The sequence below is a fragment of the Camelus bactrianus genome, chromosome 1 (genome assembly GCF_048773025.1).
Source record: "Camelus bactrianus isolate YW-2024 breed Bactrian camel chromosome 1, ASM4877302v1, whole genome shotgun sequence".
NCBI lineage: Eukaryota > Metazoa > Chordata > Mammalia > Artiodactyla > Camelidae > Camelus > Camelus bactrianus.
The window spans coordinates 97774875-97795609 of NC_133539.1; the positions used below are offsets into that span (position 1 = coordinate 97774875).

A 20735-nucleotide genomic window follows, 5' to 3' on the forward strand; every position below is an offset into this window, starting at 1 on the left:
CCCAGTCTTTGGGGAGTCTGGAATCAGAGCACACCCTCAAATACAGGTAATGAGGGGGCTCACTCAGGTGGCCTCTGTTCTGTTTTGGGCAGTGACAGGGAGAAGCCATTCAGCGAATGTCACCCTCGCGCCCCCCACCCCCAAAGCCCGCCCCGTACTCCTACCTTTTCTAAAGCAGAACTGTCGGGTGGCCTTGTCTTTCCCGTAAACTTTCCTCCTTCAAAGAAACTCCAGATTTTTTTTTCTACCCTTATAAAAATGCTGAGGCACAATACTTGCATTTAATACAGTTTTATTTCATTTAACAAACAGATACGTAGGCGGGCTGGGTGACTTCAAAGCGCTTTACATGTATTGCTTCATTTGACTTACTTCATAAACTCCTGTTTAAATGAAATGGAGTCGGGTAGGGGCTTTCAGGAGCGTGACAACCTCGCAGCCACTCTCCCCTTCTCCCCAACTGGAGAGCGGGCAAGGGAAAAAAGGAATTGGGCCGCTCCGGGGGGCCAGGCCACCTCCCACTTTCCGCAGCTGTCTTGCGAGGCTAGATCTAGAAGCAGGGGGTCTCCACCCCTCGTTCAGTACCAGTCGGTGGGAGGGTGGGTGGCTTTTTCCGGGTCACTGGCGCACTCTCTCTACTCCCTGCCACCTGCTACGGTTCCATCCCGGCTCCAGGCTCTCTGGAGGGCGTCAGGGAAATTCCAATCCTCCCACTCCCCGCGCGGATGTCGCGGGAGGCGGGGGGGCGCGAATGCTCTCCCTTTCCAAAGCCCAGCATTAACCAGGTTTCTTCTCAACCCCTGGTGACCTGAGCCACCCCAGAGAGGAAAAAAAAAAAGATAAATGGTTTTAAAGCTGTTTGTTTACAATGAACCAGTTGGTGAAACCGCATCCCTAGCGACACAGGCACTTTCTGGGCACCGTCTGCGCACGAGCAGACAATTGAAAGCCAAACAGTCGAAATGCCTCCTCGCCAGACCAAATATGGTCACAAGCGCTAAGCAGCCTCCTGTGGAAAGGCTGGCCTCGTTGGTGTCTCCCCGCGCAGGGGCGCACCCGGGCCCGCCCTCAGGCAGAACCACCGAGCACTGCCGCGCTCCCGCGCTCCCCGTCTCGGCACTCGGCACCAAGAGAGGGCGCGGCACCCAGGACTGGCCCTTCCTCGGTCTGGGCCCCTCACCCGCGTGCCCTCTACCGCCCCCAGCCTTGGTTTCGGTCCACAAGCCCTTGATTAAACAGGCTTGGGCCACTTTCCCTTTGATCCCGCCCCCAAGTCCGTGGTAAACTCAAAGGAATGCATATCTAGGGCTCCGCGGGAGAGGTCCGCACGACCAGCACGAGTGGGTGGGGGGCACCCGTCTCCTCTTACCCTGCAAAGTACCCATCACGCCCAGGGTTTTCTGGAGCCGAGTGGAAGGAGGAGGAGGAGGAAGGGGAGGGACGAGCTGGGGCAGGCAGGCTCAGGACTTGGAGGTCATGCATAATTCAATAGCTCAACTTTCGGGCCCGCCTCTTTCCTGGGAGTGGGAGTTTGCTCCAAACTTTGTTTATGGGACAGTCCGGGAGCCGCGCCGGCCGCGCTGTCTGCTTCTCCTCCGCCTCCTCACGGAGCGAGAGCGCCTGAGGCCAGTTCGGGGGATGTGAGAGCCGAAGCCCCACGGCTTGCAGGCACCGAGTCGGTTCGGGAATTGCCAGCCGGGCCCCGGCTCCAGCCCAGCGAGCTCGGGACGCACCCGAGCGACCCAGGCCCGACGGCGAGTTCCGGCGGGACGGCGGCCGCCGCACGCCCACACTCGGCTTCGCTGCGCGCCCAGGTAGTGCCCGCTGGCGCGCGCCCGCTCACCCGGCACAGCTCCAGGGTGCCTGGCTCCTCGGGCTTCCAGACTCGAGATGTCTTGGAGCTGGCTTAGGTTGAGACTTATCTGGGGGGCTGCCTGCCCTGGAACGTTTCGACCTGCCCTTTGCCATCAGCAGTTCAGCGGCGTCTCCAGTGCAGTTAATTCCCAGCCTTCCCCCGCCACCCCCTCGTTCCTGCTAACTTCTTCGCTTCAAGAGAGTTGCATAATTCTCGAGGCCAGGAGGGACCCCTCCCCCATGCGGCTGGTCTGACTGCTGAGTGTCTGGGATCCCGAGGCGGACACCTATCTGTCTCTTTTTCTTTTCTCTCGATTCTTCCCCCGTACCCACTTCTCCGACCTTAAATAAAAGCTGATCTGCCCTCCTTTCTCCTTGCAGAAGATGAATCCGGCCTCGGCGCCCCCTCCGCTCCCGCCGCCCGGGCAGCAAGTGATCCACGTCACTCAAGACCTAGACACCGACCTCGAAGCCCTCTTCAACTCGGTGATGAACCCCAAGCCCAGCTCGTGGCGGAAGAAGATCCTGCCGGAGTCGTTCTTCAAGGAGCCTGATTCTGGCTCGCACTCGCGCCAGTCGAGCACCGACTCATCCGGCGGTCACCCGGGGCCCCGACTGGCCGGCGGCGCCCAGCATGTCCGCTCGCACTCGTCGCCCGCGTCCCTGCAACTGGGCACCGGCGCGGGCGCTGCGGGCAGCCAGGCGCAGCAGCACGCGCACCTCCGCCAGCAGTCCTACGACGTGACCGATGAGCTGCCGCTGCCCGCGGGCTGGGAGATGACCTTCACGGCAACTGGCCAGAGGTACTTCCTCAAGTAAGTCAACCTGGAGCCAAGGGGGCCACAGAGTCACTATACCCAGGGCGCGCATGCTTATTCTTTTGCGTGTGATACTGTGTCAATGTGTGTCCTTCCACGGTTCTCGCCCAGGGATCTGGGAAGCTGGAAGTAGGGAGTAAGTCTCTGGGTTTGGAATTGTAAGGGATCAGAAACAGAGTCTGGTGAAGTTCTTCCAAGGTTCTAGAAGTTACAACAGATTCGGGACGTGAAAACGCTTAGACGTAAGAGGTGGGAAAAAGTAGTTTTGAAGGGATTCTTATGAAACACATAGATGACTATGCCCACAATCTGAAGTATTGTCACAGACTCCTGGACACAAACTTTTACTCCTTTCCTGCCCACTCTAAGATAACTCAGAGCCTGGTCCATTGGGATGTGACCCCCAAGATACATGCTAGAAAACTTCTGAGGCTTGAGAAGGAGAGGGTCTTGGTGGTGTAGGTGGTCTGCGGTCATTCCATTCTTGGGAAAAGCAAGCTGGAAAAGTGAACATTGCCTAGTAGGCCTTTCTGCTACCAGCTGGGTGACGTACTGACCACACAGCATGGTGATGTAATTACCAACTGCGTGGTGAAGTAGTTGTGGGCTGGGCAAATCAATTGTGTGGAAATTGGGTCAGGAGTTTTGTTATATCACATTTGGTAACCTAAAATACCATCAAATCAGGAGGCTGCTTTGTCATTCTTCTTCCCTTCACATTGTTCCGGGTTTTAATGTAATGAATTTTACATTTGTTGGGAATTAGACTGTATAGGAAAATATATTCACAGGCACAAAGAAGGTCGTTTTAATTGTGGTACCCTCAAATAATTATATTCTGGAGGAGAAACCAAGCTGAAACTTGAAATGAAATCGGTAACGTCATGGAATAGTGGGGGTAAGGGTATCAGCAGCCTCTGCGGGAAGTCATCCCAGCTGGACCACTTGGTTCAGGATTGCTTGCACTGGCTGGCTGTTCCTGCTATGGAGAGAAACTCCTCTTGTAAGAACTTGCCTTAGACTTTATTTTAAAGCCCATGTTTCTTTGGTTGAGTAGTCTTAGTTTAGAAGTAAGATGTTATATGCTATTTTAAAAAGAGCCTTTCTTTGCCACTAATATTTGATACTTTGATTGCTATGAGAGGACCCTAATAACACATACACAGTAATGAATGAGGCTTATAATAGCCAACCCTTTGACTCATACTGGTGACCAGTTACTCCTTCCCCATCCCAAAGCTGTTGACATCCTGTGCAAGGAGGAGTTCTTTATTTTGTTTCTAGGGTTGATGCAGTGCTGAGAAGCACTTGACCTGAAACAGACTTGATGATTACTGTATTCCACAACTGGTCTTCTTCTGGTTATTGAGTGATAGTGTGGACACGTACTTGATTTCTAAATGGCTGGTGGAATTCAAGTATGTGATGTAGTATCATGACATGTTCTAAAGGATGGCATTAGTATATATTACTATATAAAGGTCCAAAATAGCATCTTGTATTTACTTGTATTACTTAGGTAAATGCAGTTTTGAATTATTTTAATGTGACTTTTATAGAAATGGACTTAGTAATTAATACAAATAAAGGCCCAATAATTTATAATAATTTGGGGGTATATTTTTGGTCCCAAATGATTTTTGAACCCTGTTTATAAATATATCCACACAAATATATATATGATCAGTAAAACTGGTTGTTAAAAATATGAAGTAAGAGTTGGGATTGCCTAGTATCTGAGGAAAGTTAGGGAAACAATCCCTAAACAAAAGCAAAACAAAAGAATTCCCTGTTATACACATGTTTTGAATAGTGGAGTAGCTCAAAACTATGTTTGTGAAACTAGGTTAAAAATGGAAGTTAGCCTGGGGTTTAGAGAAAGTTGATCTGATCCATCTGCCTTATCCCCCCCAGCTAAAGCCACTCCTCGATCCAAAGCTGGGTGCATCTTCATTTGGCTTTGGGTAGTCAGTGAAGACAACAGCTGGGAAAATGAGTAGGTAGTGGGCCTATAGGCCTGATCTGTTGCTATCCCTGGAAATTTTTTGGCCAAGTAGCTAAGGGAATTTAAGAAATTAAGTCATCGTGACTATTGTCTTTCAAGATAAGCAATCTGCCAAGAGTCTCTGCTCTGCGTTTCTTTTGGAGCTTTGTTTACAGTTGGAATATGGTAAATGTTATATGTCACACTTTGTCACAGAGCCTCAAAAGGCAATATATTTTGGTGGATTTAAGGAGAAGCTTGGAAGATGGTGGCAACTGACCCTTAATTAATTTTCTTAAAACCTGCCCATGGCTTTGCTCCATCATCTGTGAAATGGGGCTAGCAGTGGAATCCTATTCTTGATTCTGTCAGGATTTGAGGGCTTTATAAATCAGAAATCAAAGTATTTTGTAATTGACAAGATCTTTTTTGGCTAAAAAACTGAGGCCAGGGAAGGGTGACAATATGCTTTGGGATCGTCATGTCATTATTTAATGGTGGACCCTGGACTGGCCCTCTAATCTGTTGCCATCCACTTAGGGCATAGTTTTCTGTTTTCCCCACTCCCACCTTTAATCCCCATGTCAGTTCCCCAGCTGAACAGTGAGCTTTATGGGAAATAAAGCCTGGACATCTAAAAAGCCTTAAAAAGCTTTTTGTCATTTTCTCAGGTAAGACTGTTCCTAAGTATATGATGCAATCACTTAGGCACCTTTTCTAAGCATTCACACCTTTCCTGTGATGTTAGGGTAGCATTTAACAATGGGGAGGATCGAATGTTAAAATGCATGGCCTCTGAAAACAACTGCATTGCTCCTGCTGTCTGCTGCAGCGACTAAATCCGCCTAGGATGTGTAGGTGGTGGGCTCTTAGCAACTGGCACGCTGACTTTGAACATCAATCACATTAACATTAAAAAAAAATGCTGGTTGTAAATGGAATATGTGTTTATTTGTACATAGAGCAGAACATAGAAAATTATAAAGAAGAAAATCACCTAGCTTCAGTAGAACTTTCCATTCTTTAGAAGAATTTTATTTGAAAAACATTTTATAAGGAAAAAAAATGTATCCCTACTCTTAAATACAATTCTAACAAAACCATTTGCCTGCTACTCCCATTTTTAGTAATAATTTTAGTGCTTTGCTTTTTCTGAAGTGTATGGTGGGAAATTATTTCTGTCAAAGTGATCTATATATACACTTGGTAACAAATCCAGTAACACAGAGTTACTTCTGTTGAAAACAGGGGTTTCCTTCACCTTCTCAAGGCTCACAGTGGGAAACTTTTGATTTTTTTTTTTTTTTTTTACTATTCCTGTGTTTAATTCTTAGATTGTCACCCTTTAACCCTAAGTAATGTGCTTTTACCACAACTTTTGATTTATCAACTTACACCTTCTGATAAGAAAGTGAGAAATGTAGCTCCTTAAACTGTTTTTTCCCTTCCTCTCCCAAATTTGATATTTATATTATTTTTGGTTTGTGTATTAGGCCACCTTTTTTTACTTCTGGTAACTTTTGGTAAGTCCAGGAGGTTTGGGTGGCTATCAGTTCTACAGTTTGCTTTTTGTCAGTAACGCTTTAAATTCCGAAGCCCTGACCCCATAAAGATTTTGCGCTTGCCCCAGAATGGACTTTTTTATTCATAAATTATTTTTAAAGTTGAAAGTCCATAGGCAACACTTATATTATTAAAATTCTAAATATAATTTTTGCCTTGTGTATTGAGATTGGATCCTAGACTTACACACTGGATTTGGTGTCAAGACTCCTGGGCCACTCAAAGGAGAATATATCCAGCACTGTATTCAGCACCAAAGTGAAATAGATCCTTTCTTTCCACTCTTTATCAGTTGTTCAAAATTGTATCACCTTTAATTTCCTCATATCTGGACCTTGACTCTCTTAAACATTTTTTTCTAGTGTTGCTAACTGCCTTCTTATATGTTTATATATTATTTATCTTTATTATGACTTCAAAATTTTCTAGGCTCTCAATCCCCTCAGTTCTATCAAGTCTCCTTTCCCCAAGCTTTTGTGTCCAGATTCCTTCATCTTCTCTGTGCCATTCTGATTGCTCTCTAGGCCTACAACAGAGTTGTCATCCTAGGACTGACTTTATTTCTCTCTGTGGCTAGAGTTCTGTTTCCTTTTCTCATGTCTTCCTCTTTTTTGGATTATGCCCTCATTTTGCTGGGGTACATTCTTGAGTAACTTCTTAAGAAATGTTTGTGGGAGGTGAATTTTTCAAAGCCTTTTCAATTAGAAAATATTTATTTAAAAAGTTGGTTTTAAATTTATTTTTCTTAAGAAAGAATTGCCTCTGGCTGGTCTTTTCAGTTTACCTTTGGATGCCTCTGACAATGTAGTTGTTTTCATAAAGAGCCTTTTCTCATTCATAGAAATTGCCTGCTGCCTCAGTGTCCTTGTCTGTAAAATGAGGATAGTAATACCTATTTCATGTATTTTGAAAGATTAGATAACATACTTGAAGTATCTGGCTTCATAGTAGACTTTCAGTACAAGTTCGTTCTTGCCTCTCTCTCCACACTTATGCACTCTGTCTACCTGACCAAAATCAGATTGCAGGGACCTTGGTAGTAGGATTAGTTAATTTTGATTGGTTATGGCTCTGAATGACAGACTGGATCTGGAATTGCAAGTCAGTTTTTAAAATTTAAAATAAGAACTGAGAGTCGATTTTTTTTTTGTTAAAAAACCTAAATAGGAATGCCCACCACCGAATCCCTTTTGCTTCAGCATCTTGGGCAGAAGATCCCCAGCCCCTTCTGAGGAGGGTCTGCTTTCTGATTTTGGAAATCTGGCTGGTAGCTCCTAGCTGAGTGGATTTTGTGTATGGGATGGGGTGTGGAGTGGGGATGGGATCAAGAAGTGGGGCTAGATGAGGAGAGGAGGTAATTGACTTTTGTTTGTAACTTACTTTACGCCAGAGGAGGCAGGGAGCTGAGTCAGTGCTTCTCAGAGAGACAGCACCAGAATCACCCACGGAGCACACCCCTGCCTGACACATGTGAATGGAAACTTTATTCATAACCCCAGGTGCTTTCACACATATTAGTTCTTTTAACCCTCACAGTGACCTGTGAACAGGTACAGATTGTTATCTCATTTTTCTTTTGAGGAAACTGAGGCACACTGCAGTTGAGTAAATGGCCCAGGGTCACATAACAGGCAGAGATGGGATGAGGATTATGTGATTCTGAAACCTGTACTCCCGCCCTTATACCATGCTGCCTCATGCCAATTATGCACCCATAATTGGGCCCTGTAATTAGGTATCCTTGGTGACCAGATAACTTTGGAGTGGTGGATGGTGCATTAGAGTTTGCTTCTAAACTCAGTCTAAGTGATCAAATTTGGAGCTCTCAGTGCTGGAGAGAGAGATAATGATGATGAAGCAAACAAACCAGAAATGGATAGTATGCCTACAGTGCGTGTTTATATCTTATTCTCATTGAGATTCTTACCATTAATAAATCCGTATCATTTTACTGGGAACACAGATGTGCCATGAAGGGCAGATGACTTAATATGTGTCAGGACTGGGTACTTTTCTGAGGACTTGTTGAGAGGGTTAATCAGATAATGTCAGTAAAGCAGCTTAAAGGATAAAAAGATTACTTCCCATTGTCTTCCTAATTGTAGAGATTGATTAGAAATAAACTGCTTAAAGGGTTGAGTCAGTCTCAATTTTTGTTTGTTGACAAATTGAGTTAAGATTTATAAGAATTACACCCTTACCTATCATCCCCGCCTTTCCCATCCTCCCTCAATTAAATATCTAATCACAGGAGAGAATGCTGGAGGTAAACGAGTCCACCAATCCAGGGGATAACTTTTTTGTTAAAGGGTGATTTGGAAGACTGAGGACTGAAGTACTAAACTTATTGTTGAAGGGCAGCTTCTGAGGGGATGGCCCTTCTGCTGGTCTGTGGGGGACCGCGAGTATTTTAGTGCATTAAAATATGAATAGACGGAGTTTTCCAAAGTGTATTCCTTGGAACCCTGGTCCACTCAGATACTTTGTAAACAAGGGTTCCTGGACCAATAGATTTGGGATCTGTTGCATGCTCTCTCCCTTTCTTGGCATTTCACAATACACATTAAAGACTCCAAAGTAATTTATTACAAAACTAGTTTATTTTTAAGTCAGTGTTTCACAAGTGTATTTGATTTTTGAACATTTTTATTTCAACTATCATCTCTTACCATTCACCCAGGAATGTTCTATAGACCGCACTTTGGGAAATCTTTTTGTGACCTTCACTATTATTCTTCTAGTTGAGAGTTTCATGTTTAAGTCAAGTTATAGCTTTTCTTTTCAGCATTCTTTGTGTCTATGTATTATGTGGTTTTTTGGGTACAATTTATTTTTATTTATTTAATTTGGGGGAGTAATGAAGTTTATTTATTTATTCATTTTTTAATGGGGGTGCTGGGGATTGAACCCAGGACCACATGCATGCTGAGCATGTGCTCTAGCACTCAGCTATACCCTCCCCACCTATGTATTATGTTTTTCATTTCTATTTCTTGCTTTAACAATTACCAATGCTTAGAAATAAGAAATGCCTTAAATATCAGACAAGTGGGCTATAACACCAAAAAACCTACAATTATGGTACATTGTGAAAGTGTGATAATCCTATTTTTATTTTAAAAAGTGTGTGTGTGTATGTGTGTGTTTGTGTGTGTGTGTGTGTCTGATAGAGTGGTTCATACCAAAATGTTTTCCATGGTCATTTTTGGGATTATGGAGATTTATCTTGTCTACTTTCTGCCTTTCTGTATGTCCCAAATGTTGTATAATAAATATATTTCTTTCTAAATTGGGCTGGGGGGAGGGGGGAAGTTATAAAAATCATTGGAAAAAGCAAGCATAGAAGCCAGGGAAGATGGGGTGGGAGATTTGGGTAGACGTGTGCGGCTCCATGCCATGCGGAATCTCTTAGCCATAGCTCAGTAACTGAAGCCTGGAGCTTATGTTACCAAAGAGATCCTCTTTGGGAGCTGCCTGTGTTTTCCTTGTTTGGTGGGTTATTTTCTTTAGAAATGAACTGACACAGTAATTGCTAAAATCTTCACCAAAAATTCTCCATAAAAGTCGGACCAGGATAAGAAGTAGACTTACTGGCCAACCTTCTAGATTTCCTTCAGCATGTTCTTTATTTGGGTGCACACCTTCCTGGACTTCCAGCTTTTCGTTAATGCTCCATCTAGACCCGCAGATGAGCATTAAGATAGGAAAAAACGATGTTCACTTGCTCGGCGCTATTAGAGGAAGGGAGAGCAGGAATACACGCAAAGTGCTTAGCGCTGTGTCTGGCACAGTGTGCGCCCTGCAGGTTTACTCATTACTGTTCTCGGTCTTGGTTGAGGTGGCGATGGGGACTGCGATCTCCCAGGGCCTTGGTTTTTTGCCACCTTCAAGATCTTTCGCTGTTTCAGCTTTTACAACGAAAAATCCTTGAACTCCTCTTGTGTGTGAGCGTGCTGCGCTGTGCCGGAGGGGAGAAACGTGGCAGGTTTTTGGACCTCAGGCAGCTGACAGTCTAGCTGGAGATATCTGGCGAAGACAGACAAAACCAGGCTAAATAGCCCCGTTCTGACCTGTGTGCGGTGGGACCTGAGCAGCTCCTCTCCTGGGCTGGAAGCTCTTTGTGGTGTGTCACAGTAAGGCAGTCATTTCTATTGCGGTTACAGGTATGAAACTTGCAGCCTAGCTGAATGTCTTTTGGTTTCTCCTATTGGCTACACGCCTTCCGGCCTCAGAAATTGGCACAAGCTATTACCTGTGCCTGGAACATTATTTCCTCGCTTTTTGCCTGGTTAACGCCTACAACTGCCTTCAGGCATCCGCTTAGATGCCAGCCCTGCAGGAGGTTTTCCGTGACTCACAGCCCACGCGCTGGCTTAGGTGCTCCTGTAGGTTCTCCCATGGCCCTCTGTGTCTCCCCAGACGTAGCACTACTGCCATATTACTGTTGATTGATTTCTCTTTCTCAACTAGACTGAAACCTCCATGGGGGCAAAAATGACCTTTTTCTTGCTTGTCACTGTAACCTGAGCCCAGTGTCTTAGCACATAGATTGGTGCTTGATAAGGAAGATATCTTGCAATCTTTTCTTTTAAATCTTTGCAAGTTTGCATGCTGGAATTCCTCATGGAAATCTGCCATGTTTAGGAATGTAGTTCCATCGTGTCTGTGCCCCCTGGACTGAAAGTTTAGAACCATAGTTCCACATACTAAATGTGTACGAGAGAAAGATAGATGAAGGGTGAATGTTCAGAGAAGTCTCTGTAAAGGTGGTTGGGCATAAATGGAGCCTTGAAAAATGGGAAGAATGTGTGTGGGTGAGCAAAAGGGCCTTCTAGGAAAGAGGGGATTGGAAGAGAAGTGCAGGAGCAGAAATGCTAAGGGTCTGTTTTTGAGGCCTTACTTGGGTTGAAGATAACTGTTGGTTGGTAGATGACTGAGCATCCCACTGAGGCTTTAGAACCTCAGCTAGGATGGGTACCCTGACCTTTCACTAGTGAATGTCAACCTCCTTAGCCCTTAATTTTGAGATACACCCATCCTAGTGTTATCTGAATGTAGCATAAGACCACATCATTATCTCCTATGTTGAGGTCTTCCTAGTTCTTTAGGGAACTAAGCATTTTACACTAGTTTATGGGTCTGAAATGATAGAGCTTTCATAGCAATGCATCTGTCCCTCTGTCCATCTGTAGATCCATCCATTGGTCAAATATTCAGCCTGTGCAGCTCCACTGTAGTGGATGGTCTTTGCTCTCCAAATTAGTGGGATATAAGGCTAGCCTCCACCCAGGCTCATCCCCACTGACTCTGCCATTTCTGCTTGTAAATGAATAGCTTGCAGGTCTGGTTGTTCCCAGAATACTCTTGTGGTTTTGGATGAGGCTGATCAACTGGGCACAGACAAGATTGAGATTCTGGAACCACAGTTAACCCACCAAAGCCTACCTAGGCCCTGTCCCTTGAGGATGGCCCGCCTGCGCAGCCCGTGGCCTCCCTCTCAGGGGCATCCTTCCAAGAGTCTTAGTGGAGCCCATTGGGAGCCTTTTCACACTCACTCATGATGCCGACCACATGTGAATGTTCTCAGATGACTTCTTCAAATTAAAAAAAAGTTTTCAAATAGTAGTAAGTACATGTAAATGACAAAATTTTGAATTTTGCACCAAAGCATGTACTCTGAGAAGTCTCTCTTTCACCCTTCCCTAGTCCTCTAGTCCCCTCCCTAGAATGCCAGTTTCTTCTGTCCTTCCAGAGAAGCTCTCTGTGAGTACGAGTAAGTCTGTGTATATGTGAGTTAAATGTATATTCCCATCTAGGCTATTTTCCGTACAGGACGAATGGGACACACTGTTCTGTACCTTCCTCTGTTCACTTAGTGTCTCTTGGTGTTTATTCCTTTTCTGTACATAAGTATCTGCTTTATTTCTTTAAGGACCACGTAGTATTCTACTGTATGGATGTACAGTACATTTCTTAAACTGATCCCCTACTGATGGACATTTAGATTGTTTCTGACTTTGTTTTTAATTATAAAAATATTATATGCTTAGCCACTACTGGAGGGGGGAAAATAGAAAATAGATTCTTCTGATTTTCCCTGGATCCCTGTTTAGAGACAACCAACATTAATGCCTCATCTAGAGAATTCTGTGCACAAAGAGCAGAGACTCTCTGGCTCCTGTCTAATTTATTATCTGTCTAGCTTGTCTGTTACGTAATTTCTCTATCTTCTACTGTTCTACCTATTAATCAATATACTGACCCTTCTTTACAAGGGTGTTAAGTGGTCTGGCAAATGCACTGGCCAGTTAGATGGGTGCCAACCAAACAGAATGAATGGCATGTTATGTGAAGTAGCTGATCTTGAATCTCAGGGCTACTCAAAGTATAGTTCATGGACAGACAGCGGTGTGTTAATGTTCCGGGCCCGTGATGAGCTAAATACAGAAGCTGAGAGTGTTAAGAAACGTTCATAGCAAAACAACCTTGCTGTGACTTCTGAGCACATGATCAGTGGGATTACCTTGTGGAACAGGTAGTTTGGATGCGGATGCGTCAGACTTGTGTGGTGAGTCACGTGTGGCCTGAGCAACATACAAGCCATCCACATCGGATCACATACTGGTCTTGACAGATTGAATACAAAAAACACTGGTCCTTTACCATGGATAGTTAAGAAGCACTGATCTGTTTCTCTCTTTCTCTCTCTTAAACCTATCTATCTATCCTCTATCCATCCATCCATTTACCTACCTATCATTTTATTTTTCCATCCCTACCTGAAACTATCTTTTATATATCAGCCAACCAATTAATTAATCATACCTCTCATTAACTTAATAATCAACCTAGGATGTTGAATAATGAATCTCAGTATGGAAATAAATTCTACAGCATAAAAGTTTTGTGTCATTTGTTTTCCAGTACATAAAATATTTTTTGGTCTTTGTGGCCCCTATGCTAACTCAATGTTTTAAAAATATGTTTTGGCACACTTCAATTCTGAACACTGAAGATAAATCCAAATTCAGTTCTTTTTGGTGACTAATCTACTTGCAAGCATTGCTAACTACAGACTCGGCAATTAACACACGGTGACTGGAGAAAAATGTACATACTGGATTGTTTATTAAAAATGTATATTCCTTTGTGGCAGCTTTTCTGCAAATATGAAGATGCTGGATATTTGTGTTTCTCCCAGTTTGTCTGTGAAAAACCTTTCTTGGCTTGGGTGTTCACAGGTGGAGGAAGCAACTGTGAGAATCCATCAAAAAGTAGAAAACACAAACAAATGATAAATGTAATAAAATGAGCAGACATAGCTTTTACTGACTTGATTTTATTTTTCGATTTATTTTTTAAAGTTGGCTTTTTAACATACTTTTATCAAAAAATTAAAGCAGATTCTTAAGGATATAAAGTGGAAAGTCAAAGTACTCCACCCTCTTGTTTTACTCAGATGGAACCACTGTTGACAATTGCTTATGTATCTTCCAGGGATTTATTATGTATACACATGATCTCATTTATAATCTCATCAGATGGTTGTTTTGGTATCGTGGGAACCACGGCTTAGGTGGTCTTTGTTTCTGGTTGACCCTCAGACAACCTCAGGACGGAGTATAGATATGGGTTAAATTTTGGAGAACTGGACGTGATGCCTGGTGGGAAGGTCTCAGGGTGAGAAGCCTTGTTGGGGTAACTAGAGTTCAGAGACTGGGATTTGGCTCTGTGGCTCAGAAAATTGATGTTCTTGGTGCTCCAAAACTGATGAGGTTTTCAAGGGCTGTCTGGCTTGAGCTGTGCTGGGATGAAATGGGGATAGACATTTTAACTGCAGTTTCAGAATTCACAAGCTGTGACTTGAATATCCTGCCACTCTGGAATGAAGGTACTCGTAAGAGTGATTTAATCATGGGAATTTGCTTTCACGCTGGAAAAGGGAAGACATGAGATCAATCATTTGAGGGATAGTGAAATCATTTAAGGGCTATTAGAGAGGTAAATTTGACAGGATTTGGTGATGGATTAGATAAGGGCAGTGAAGACAAGAGGTGAAATGGAAGATTTGCACATTGCTGGTTGTCTAGTGGCTTGAATGGGGGTGCTTCTCATTGTAACAGGCAGTACTGGAAGGTTTAGAAGAGTTTGAGAAGTATTTTAACATGTTGAGTTTGAGGAGACTTTGAGAGCTATAAGGGAGATATATATATATTTTTTCCAGGTAACTATATCTACCTATATATGTATTTTTATATAACTATAGTCATATATGCATGTGATTATTCAAATCCAGGTGTGGATGAGATGCCTTAGAGAGAGGTTCAATATGTAACCTCTCTCTAAGCAAAATAAAGAAAAGTTTTGTTAGATTTGGTAAAGGAGATGGAGAAGAAACAGCCAGAGATAGATATGAGGAAACCCAGAAAGTGGTGCCTGAAATTCAGGGAAGTTCAAGAAGGAGGAAGGTTCATTTTGTGGCATGTTTCTCAGAGAGATCAGGGAAGGTGAGAACTGAAAAATGTCCAGTGTGTGTTTTTTCTACTGAGGCCACTTTCTTTCTCCAGGATGGGGCAAGGTCAGGGGTCTGGGGCACCTATTCATAGAATATAGTTTTTTTGTGGGGGACAATAATTAGGTTTTTATTTATTTATTTTTTAAATGGAGTTACTGGGGATTGAACCTAGGACCTTGTGCATACTAAGCACACACTCTACCATTGAGCTATACTCTATCTCCCCGCCTTAGAATATAGTTTTTTGAAGAGGGAAAAATGAAGAAAATAGGCATCTGAGTTAGATCAGGCGTGTCCCACAAATTCCCACCTACGCTACGGTTCCTGCTGTGGAGTCCAGTGCTCTCTCCCTATAGAGGTCCAAGGCCGTGTAGAAGGACTGCATTTGCTTATTTAAACATCCTGTTAAAATGAGGTCTGAAATCAGCATTTTATAAATAACCGAGGTAAGTTGTGAGACTTGGGTAAAAACAGGACTCTAATGGACATGATAATCCCTTGCCGCGAGGAAAATGACCCTCTCCAATCCTAGCTGTGGTCAAACCTTTGTCACAGTTTGTAGCTCACAGGACTGTTGCTGAGACGCGTCATCCTTAATTGCAGCCATAAAAAAGTAGCAGGTTATGTTTGGAGGGAATCAGTTAAAAATTTATGATTCAGAATATTATGTAACTATAGTTTCAGAGAAACGTTTATCTTCCCATCTTTGTTTCTCCATTTGGCGGAACTGATTTTTCTAGCCGGCAAAGGGGATTCTGAAGTTAATGCAGGCAAAAAGCCCCAGGCCAGTTTACCCTTTCACAATGTAAGTAAATAAAACACGTTTGATTATATCAAACCGGTTTGCATTTGGATGCATTTTGTAGTGAGAGCTGAGATTGTTGTTAAAAGGCCATTCTGCTGCATTTTGCCAATTGGGGAGCATCTAATGGCCCTGTTACTGGTTTGGGACTTGTGTGAACATGTGAATTTAGTAGGAGGGATTACGAATCATAAAAGAGGCAGTAAACTTCAGTGCTGCTTATAAAATTACTTGTGTTTGCTGAAGACATACTGTCTAGTGCAATTGTCCCCACTTTTGTGGGTCTTTGTTTTATGTACCATGTGAAATATAAACCTATGCATAGAGGACTTTCGGCAAATATGGCTTCTTGTTACATAATTATATCATCCAATATATGTTTGGCAATTTGTGCATTGTAACATAAAATCCAACCATAAATACGTATTGTGGAAAAACTTGAAGGAAGGAAAGCCAGGACTGGAGAAAGGATCAGCTATTTAAAGGTAAAGCTGTACCCAAATGTATTTTAAAAATATGGTCTTTACTTCCCCCACAGGCTTTTTTAAAGGTTTAGTCATCTGTGGTCTGGAAAAAGTTAAACTTGCATTTATTGATTTTGCGTTTCTGTAAGCATGAAGACGGCAAGGGCTGTGCTTGGGGCTTCGGAGAACTGAGTTCTCAAGCAAAGGGCCAAGGGCTGTAACCCATACGGGGCACACTGGGGCCATTGTTCTTTTGTGTTTGTCTGATGCTTACATTTTAATAACTATTGAGTAGTCGGTGATTATTAACAGAGATTTAACAGTAGAAGCAGAGGAAGGTGTAGGGTCATTATGGACAATTTGGAATGTCAACATGAAAGAAAGGATTTTTAAAGTTAGATTCAGAATTGTTGAAACTTCGGCAGGTGGGTAGAGCAAGGGCTAGACCAGCACCACCTTTTAAAATTATTAGCCCTAGTGAACTAAGTCAAGTTTTGCCACAGCGCTTCTCCTGTAACCTAAGAATTGGCCAGCCCTAGTTAATTGGTTGAAAACCATTAAAGGACTCGGCCTTCCCAGTAGCACATGCACTGGAATGTCCAGCTTACCTCTTGTGTGTTAATAAAAAAGCCCACGATCTGACTCATTAAAGCACGTGGTCTGTACTCCCCTTAAAGCAGAGTAACATCAGGAACAAGTTTTGAGTTCTTGGAAGGTCCTTCTGAGGCCTAGTAAACATCTTGGTGACCAGTACCTATCCCTTTGGAGTCTAGTTTTGAGAACTGCTGAAAACGATTATAATAAACTTCCAAGTGAGCAAGCAAGGAGGTGTAAACTGATGCGGTAGAGTTGCTTCAGCTGAAGTGAAAGATCATACTTGCTGACACTTATTACAAATGGGTTTCTTAAAACAATGCCTGTTTTGTACAGTGACAGTCAAGTCTGCCAAGAGTAAAACAAAAAAGTTATATTGTGGAACAAGATAAAAGGGCTCTGCAAAATAAATAATATCTAATACCATTAAAATATAAGGTTTCCTTTTCAGAATGTAAATATAAGCTTCCAAATGAATGTTTTAAAAATCTGATTTTACTTTGATTTGTCCAGTGACTTGATGTGTAAAGTGATTATGACTCAGAATATGCCCAGACCTAGATTACTACTATAAATAATACATGTGTATAGCATGTGAAAGAGAAATAAACCTTAAATGACATTATGTTTTAGTGATAGCGTAGAAATTGGTTTTATTAGGGTAGGTTAAAAGTAGTTTATTGGCAACAAGCAAAATGTTTTCATCTGTTAGTTTCTAAGACTAGAATAACATATTTGATGCAAACTGTTGGTTCTAGCCTTTATCCATAGACATCATTGGTCTATGAAAATCAACGAGGGAACGTAGGCAAAGGGGTGATCTATAGAAATGTTTACTAAATCTTTTAAGATGCAAGGGTGGGGATCTGATAAGTGATTGAGGTTGTTTTGCTCTTGCCCTGAATGGATTTTGAACACGAAGAGAGATTGCATGGAATTAATTGTTTATTAAACATTCCTGATCCTAGTGGAGTGGCATTTATCTGAATCCCATAGGGTGAACCAAAAATGTTGCTTAAAAGGCTTTTGTAAGAAAGATAGGCACAATTCTTGTGCAAAGTGGGCTAGCTCAATAAGGGAGATCCAAAGAGTCATGTTAGTCCCTGGTGCAGTTATAAAATCTTAAAGGTGAACTTTTGGGGAGGTGGTTTGTTGAGAGGTGGGGAAGATAATAGGATAAGTTAAACAAGTGTTTGGGAAGATAAGGGTTTATAAAAGACCTTGAGATGTTTGTAGATGTCCTTTGCTATAGGATGAGGCCAGAAATGTTGCTGAGCTGTGTATAGGAAGATAGAAGAACTAACTTTAGTCTACTCAGAATAACAAAGAAGGATGATTTATTCATTTAAAGAGTGGGCTTTGGAGTCTACCACTAGAACTTTTGGGGACGGCTTGACTTGAAAGCAGAGAGACTGTAACCGGGTGGTTTTTTTTTGTTGTTGTTGTTCTGTTTTTTTTCAAATGGAGGTCCTGGGAATTGAACCAAGTACCTTGTGCGTGCTCAGCATGCACTCTACCAACTGAGCTATGTCCTCCCTCCTGTACCCGGGTGTTTTTAAGCGACACTGTGGGTGGCTCTTCATGGCAGCCCAAAGATGAAGTATCTGACTTCATTCTTCCTGGCTGGCCGTGCGGAGATACCCTGATCTGCGTTGGAGTTAGTGCTCCAGTGTTTCTGCTCTCGAGCCTCATGGAAGAGTGGCTGGCTTTGATTTGCTTCCTGCCCGAAGCCTGCTTTGGGTGAATTTAAAAACCTGTTTGTTTTCCCGTCATCCGGCTGGGCCTTACCCATAATTCCTGCACTTTGATTATAGGGTTATTACAGGACAAGAGCTTCTTTGTAAAAGCGCATGTTTAATACTCTGGGGTCTAGCGTGACTAGCAGATATAAATTGTATGGAAGCAATTAAACTCGAAGGAAATGTCATGTGGGCTGAATTTAAACGTACAGACTTGTGGCACTGATTTTTTTTTTTCACTTACACAGAGAAGGGTGGGGAGAGAAAAATAAAGGAAAAAAGAGAAATAGGCCAAGCGAGTGAAGGAAGCACACAGACAAGAGAAAATGAATCGTTTTGAACACTTGGTTAAAATTCCAAAGTCCAGAGCCAGTATTATGCTGATGCCATTACCCTTCCTATGAACTCTTTAGAACTACAGATGTCAGGGAATTATACTCTATCTGGGGGCTTGTTCCCCTGTTTGCAGTTGGCCGGTCATCTGCTTCTCAAGGCATATGTGTATCTAACAGCGGAGTGATTTTTTGGAATAGGTTAGTAAACAGGACTGAGGGTGGCCACCCCATAATGATCAGGAAGGCGCTTATCGTTCCAGCTTTCTCTCTATTTTATGCTCCTGGTCTCTGCAGATGTCGTACAGAGTGGCTCGTCTTTGGACTTTGGATGACGGGTAGTGTGTCATTCCAGGCCGTTTCCTCTCACTGGCCTGTAATGTTCTTCTCCCTCTCCTGCTTGGTCTGTTAACACCCAGCCAACCGTGTCTCCTCTCTGACACCTTGTTGGACTAACCAGCTAGATGGATCTCCTCCTCCTTCAGATCCCATAGTAATTTGGTCAATATGGGTAATTTGGCAATTGATCTTTCTTACTGTCCATCACAATGGATATAAAGCTTGTTAAATGAATGGGTCTGTTTCACGTCCCCAACACCTCAGCACTCAGCTGTGGGCCTGGGGTTGGGCTGTCCTCATACTTAGCACATACTGGTACCAGGAAGCGTTTGTGGATCAAGGCTGATGCTGAACATATTGCTGAAATAATCAAAATGTTACTGGGTGGTCAGAGGCAGAAAAAGATGCTTTTAGATTAGATATAATAGTACAAGTTTGAATTGAATTTTAGTCTTAGAAATAATAGGCACACTTGATTTTTTTTGCCCCAGGGGAGAGTGCTTATGCTTTATTTTCATTCTTTATATTGTGAACTCCTTAAGGACAAAGAACCACATTTTACCCCATTGTATCTCTCCAGTGCCCATCCCAATGCCTGGCACACACAGTAGGAGTTCAGATAATATTTGCTGAAAGAAATATAAATATCTTTAAAATTTTTCCATTATTTAGATATCTGGTGCTTCTTTCTTATGTAATAAGCCAATAGATATTTACTGAGCACATACTGTGTGCAGATATGGGTATGGTGCTTATTAGCATAGTGGGTCCCCATAAAGTGCACTACAGTTTGGAATATACTTTATTCCTTGTATTTAATTATTAGTCTGACTTAAAGTTCTAAGAAATCACTTCCCCAAGCAGAACAATAACAATTTAAGAGAGAAAAAGTTGCTGGGAATAAATTCAGTATATTCATCTATTCCCAGATTATTTCCACATTCCACTCCATGCTGGAAATACAGTCTCCCACCCCCTACCCTCCTTTCAAATGATCCTAAGATTGTAACCTTTCCAAACAGAGCTGGAGAGGTAGTAGACTGTTTTGATTTCAAAGGACTTTACAGGATGCAAAGTAAATGGAATTTGAGATATCAACAAAACTGTAATTAAGCAGATTAACTGTGTCAGTAGTGAATACAGAGATGTCAGAGGAGCTAGTTAGTAGCAAGTATTTAAACACAGCCTCAGGTTCATTCTCAGTGGTATCACCAGCATCCACAAACAAACTTGAAAGGAAGTTTAGCCAGATAAACCCAGGAGAAATGATTCTCCTGGGAACATCACATTCTAAATCATATATCTATTATTAATATCTTTATTTTAAATTTTGGCTTGGGTTCCTTGATTTTTATGAGTCCCTTAAGATCACAGAACCAGGGTTTAATTTTTAACATCTTTTCAGATCTCCAAAGAACAGGAGATGAACCCCCTCTTTTGATCAGAATAAAGGGAAGAAGAATTTAAAGTTATAAAATAAGCTAGGTTTACTTTATCCATAGATGGCCATATATTTAAATGCAACAGCATCTGGTTTTTTTTTTTTTTTCATTGGCCAGGTTATAGATGCCTGCATTTTGTTTTAAGAAATCCAGCCAGAGACAGTCTCTCTTGATCCCTAATCACACTCATCTCCCCAGAGGGTGAGCCCCCTTCTCAGTTCATGGTCTGTCCAAATGCATGTACAAACTTGTGGTTCAGCATTTTTTTTTTTTTTACATGTTGTACCTT

The 20735-nt window shown here is 42.6% G+C and overlaps 1 protein-coding gene and 1 long non-coding RNA gene across 3 annotated transcripts in view; one reads left to right on the top strand and one right to left on the bottom strand.

The window, feature by feature from the left end:
* Positions 1-275: 275 nt before the first annotated feature.
* On the bottom strand, positions 276-1520 carry LOC123612946 (uncharacterized). The gene is made up of 2 exons (XR_006720251.2): positions 1370-1520; positions 276-808 (listed from the first exon to the last, which is right to left on the bottom strand). It is a non-coding gene; the product is annotated as an uncharacterized LOC123612946 (long non-coding RNA).
* Positions 1521-1547: 27 nt separating this feature from the next.
* WWTR1 (WW domain containing transcription regulator 1) overlaps positions 1548-20735 on the top strand; it is a 124825-nt gene continuing 105637 nt past the window's right edge. The window contains exons 1-2 of one of the 2 annotated variants that reach the window (XM_074369721.1): positions 1548-1814; positions 2236-2669. In XM_074369721.1, coding sequence (XP_074225822.1) covers positions 2239-2669 — 431 coding nt within the window. In that variant the 5' untranslated portion in view covers positions 1548-1814; positions 2236-2238. The remainder of the gene's footprint in view (positions 1815-2235; positions 2670-20735) is intronic. The other variant, XM_010970398.3, reaches the window with a different exon arrangement.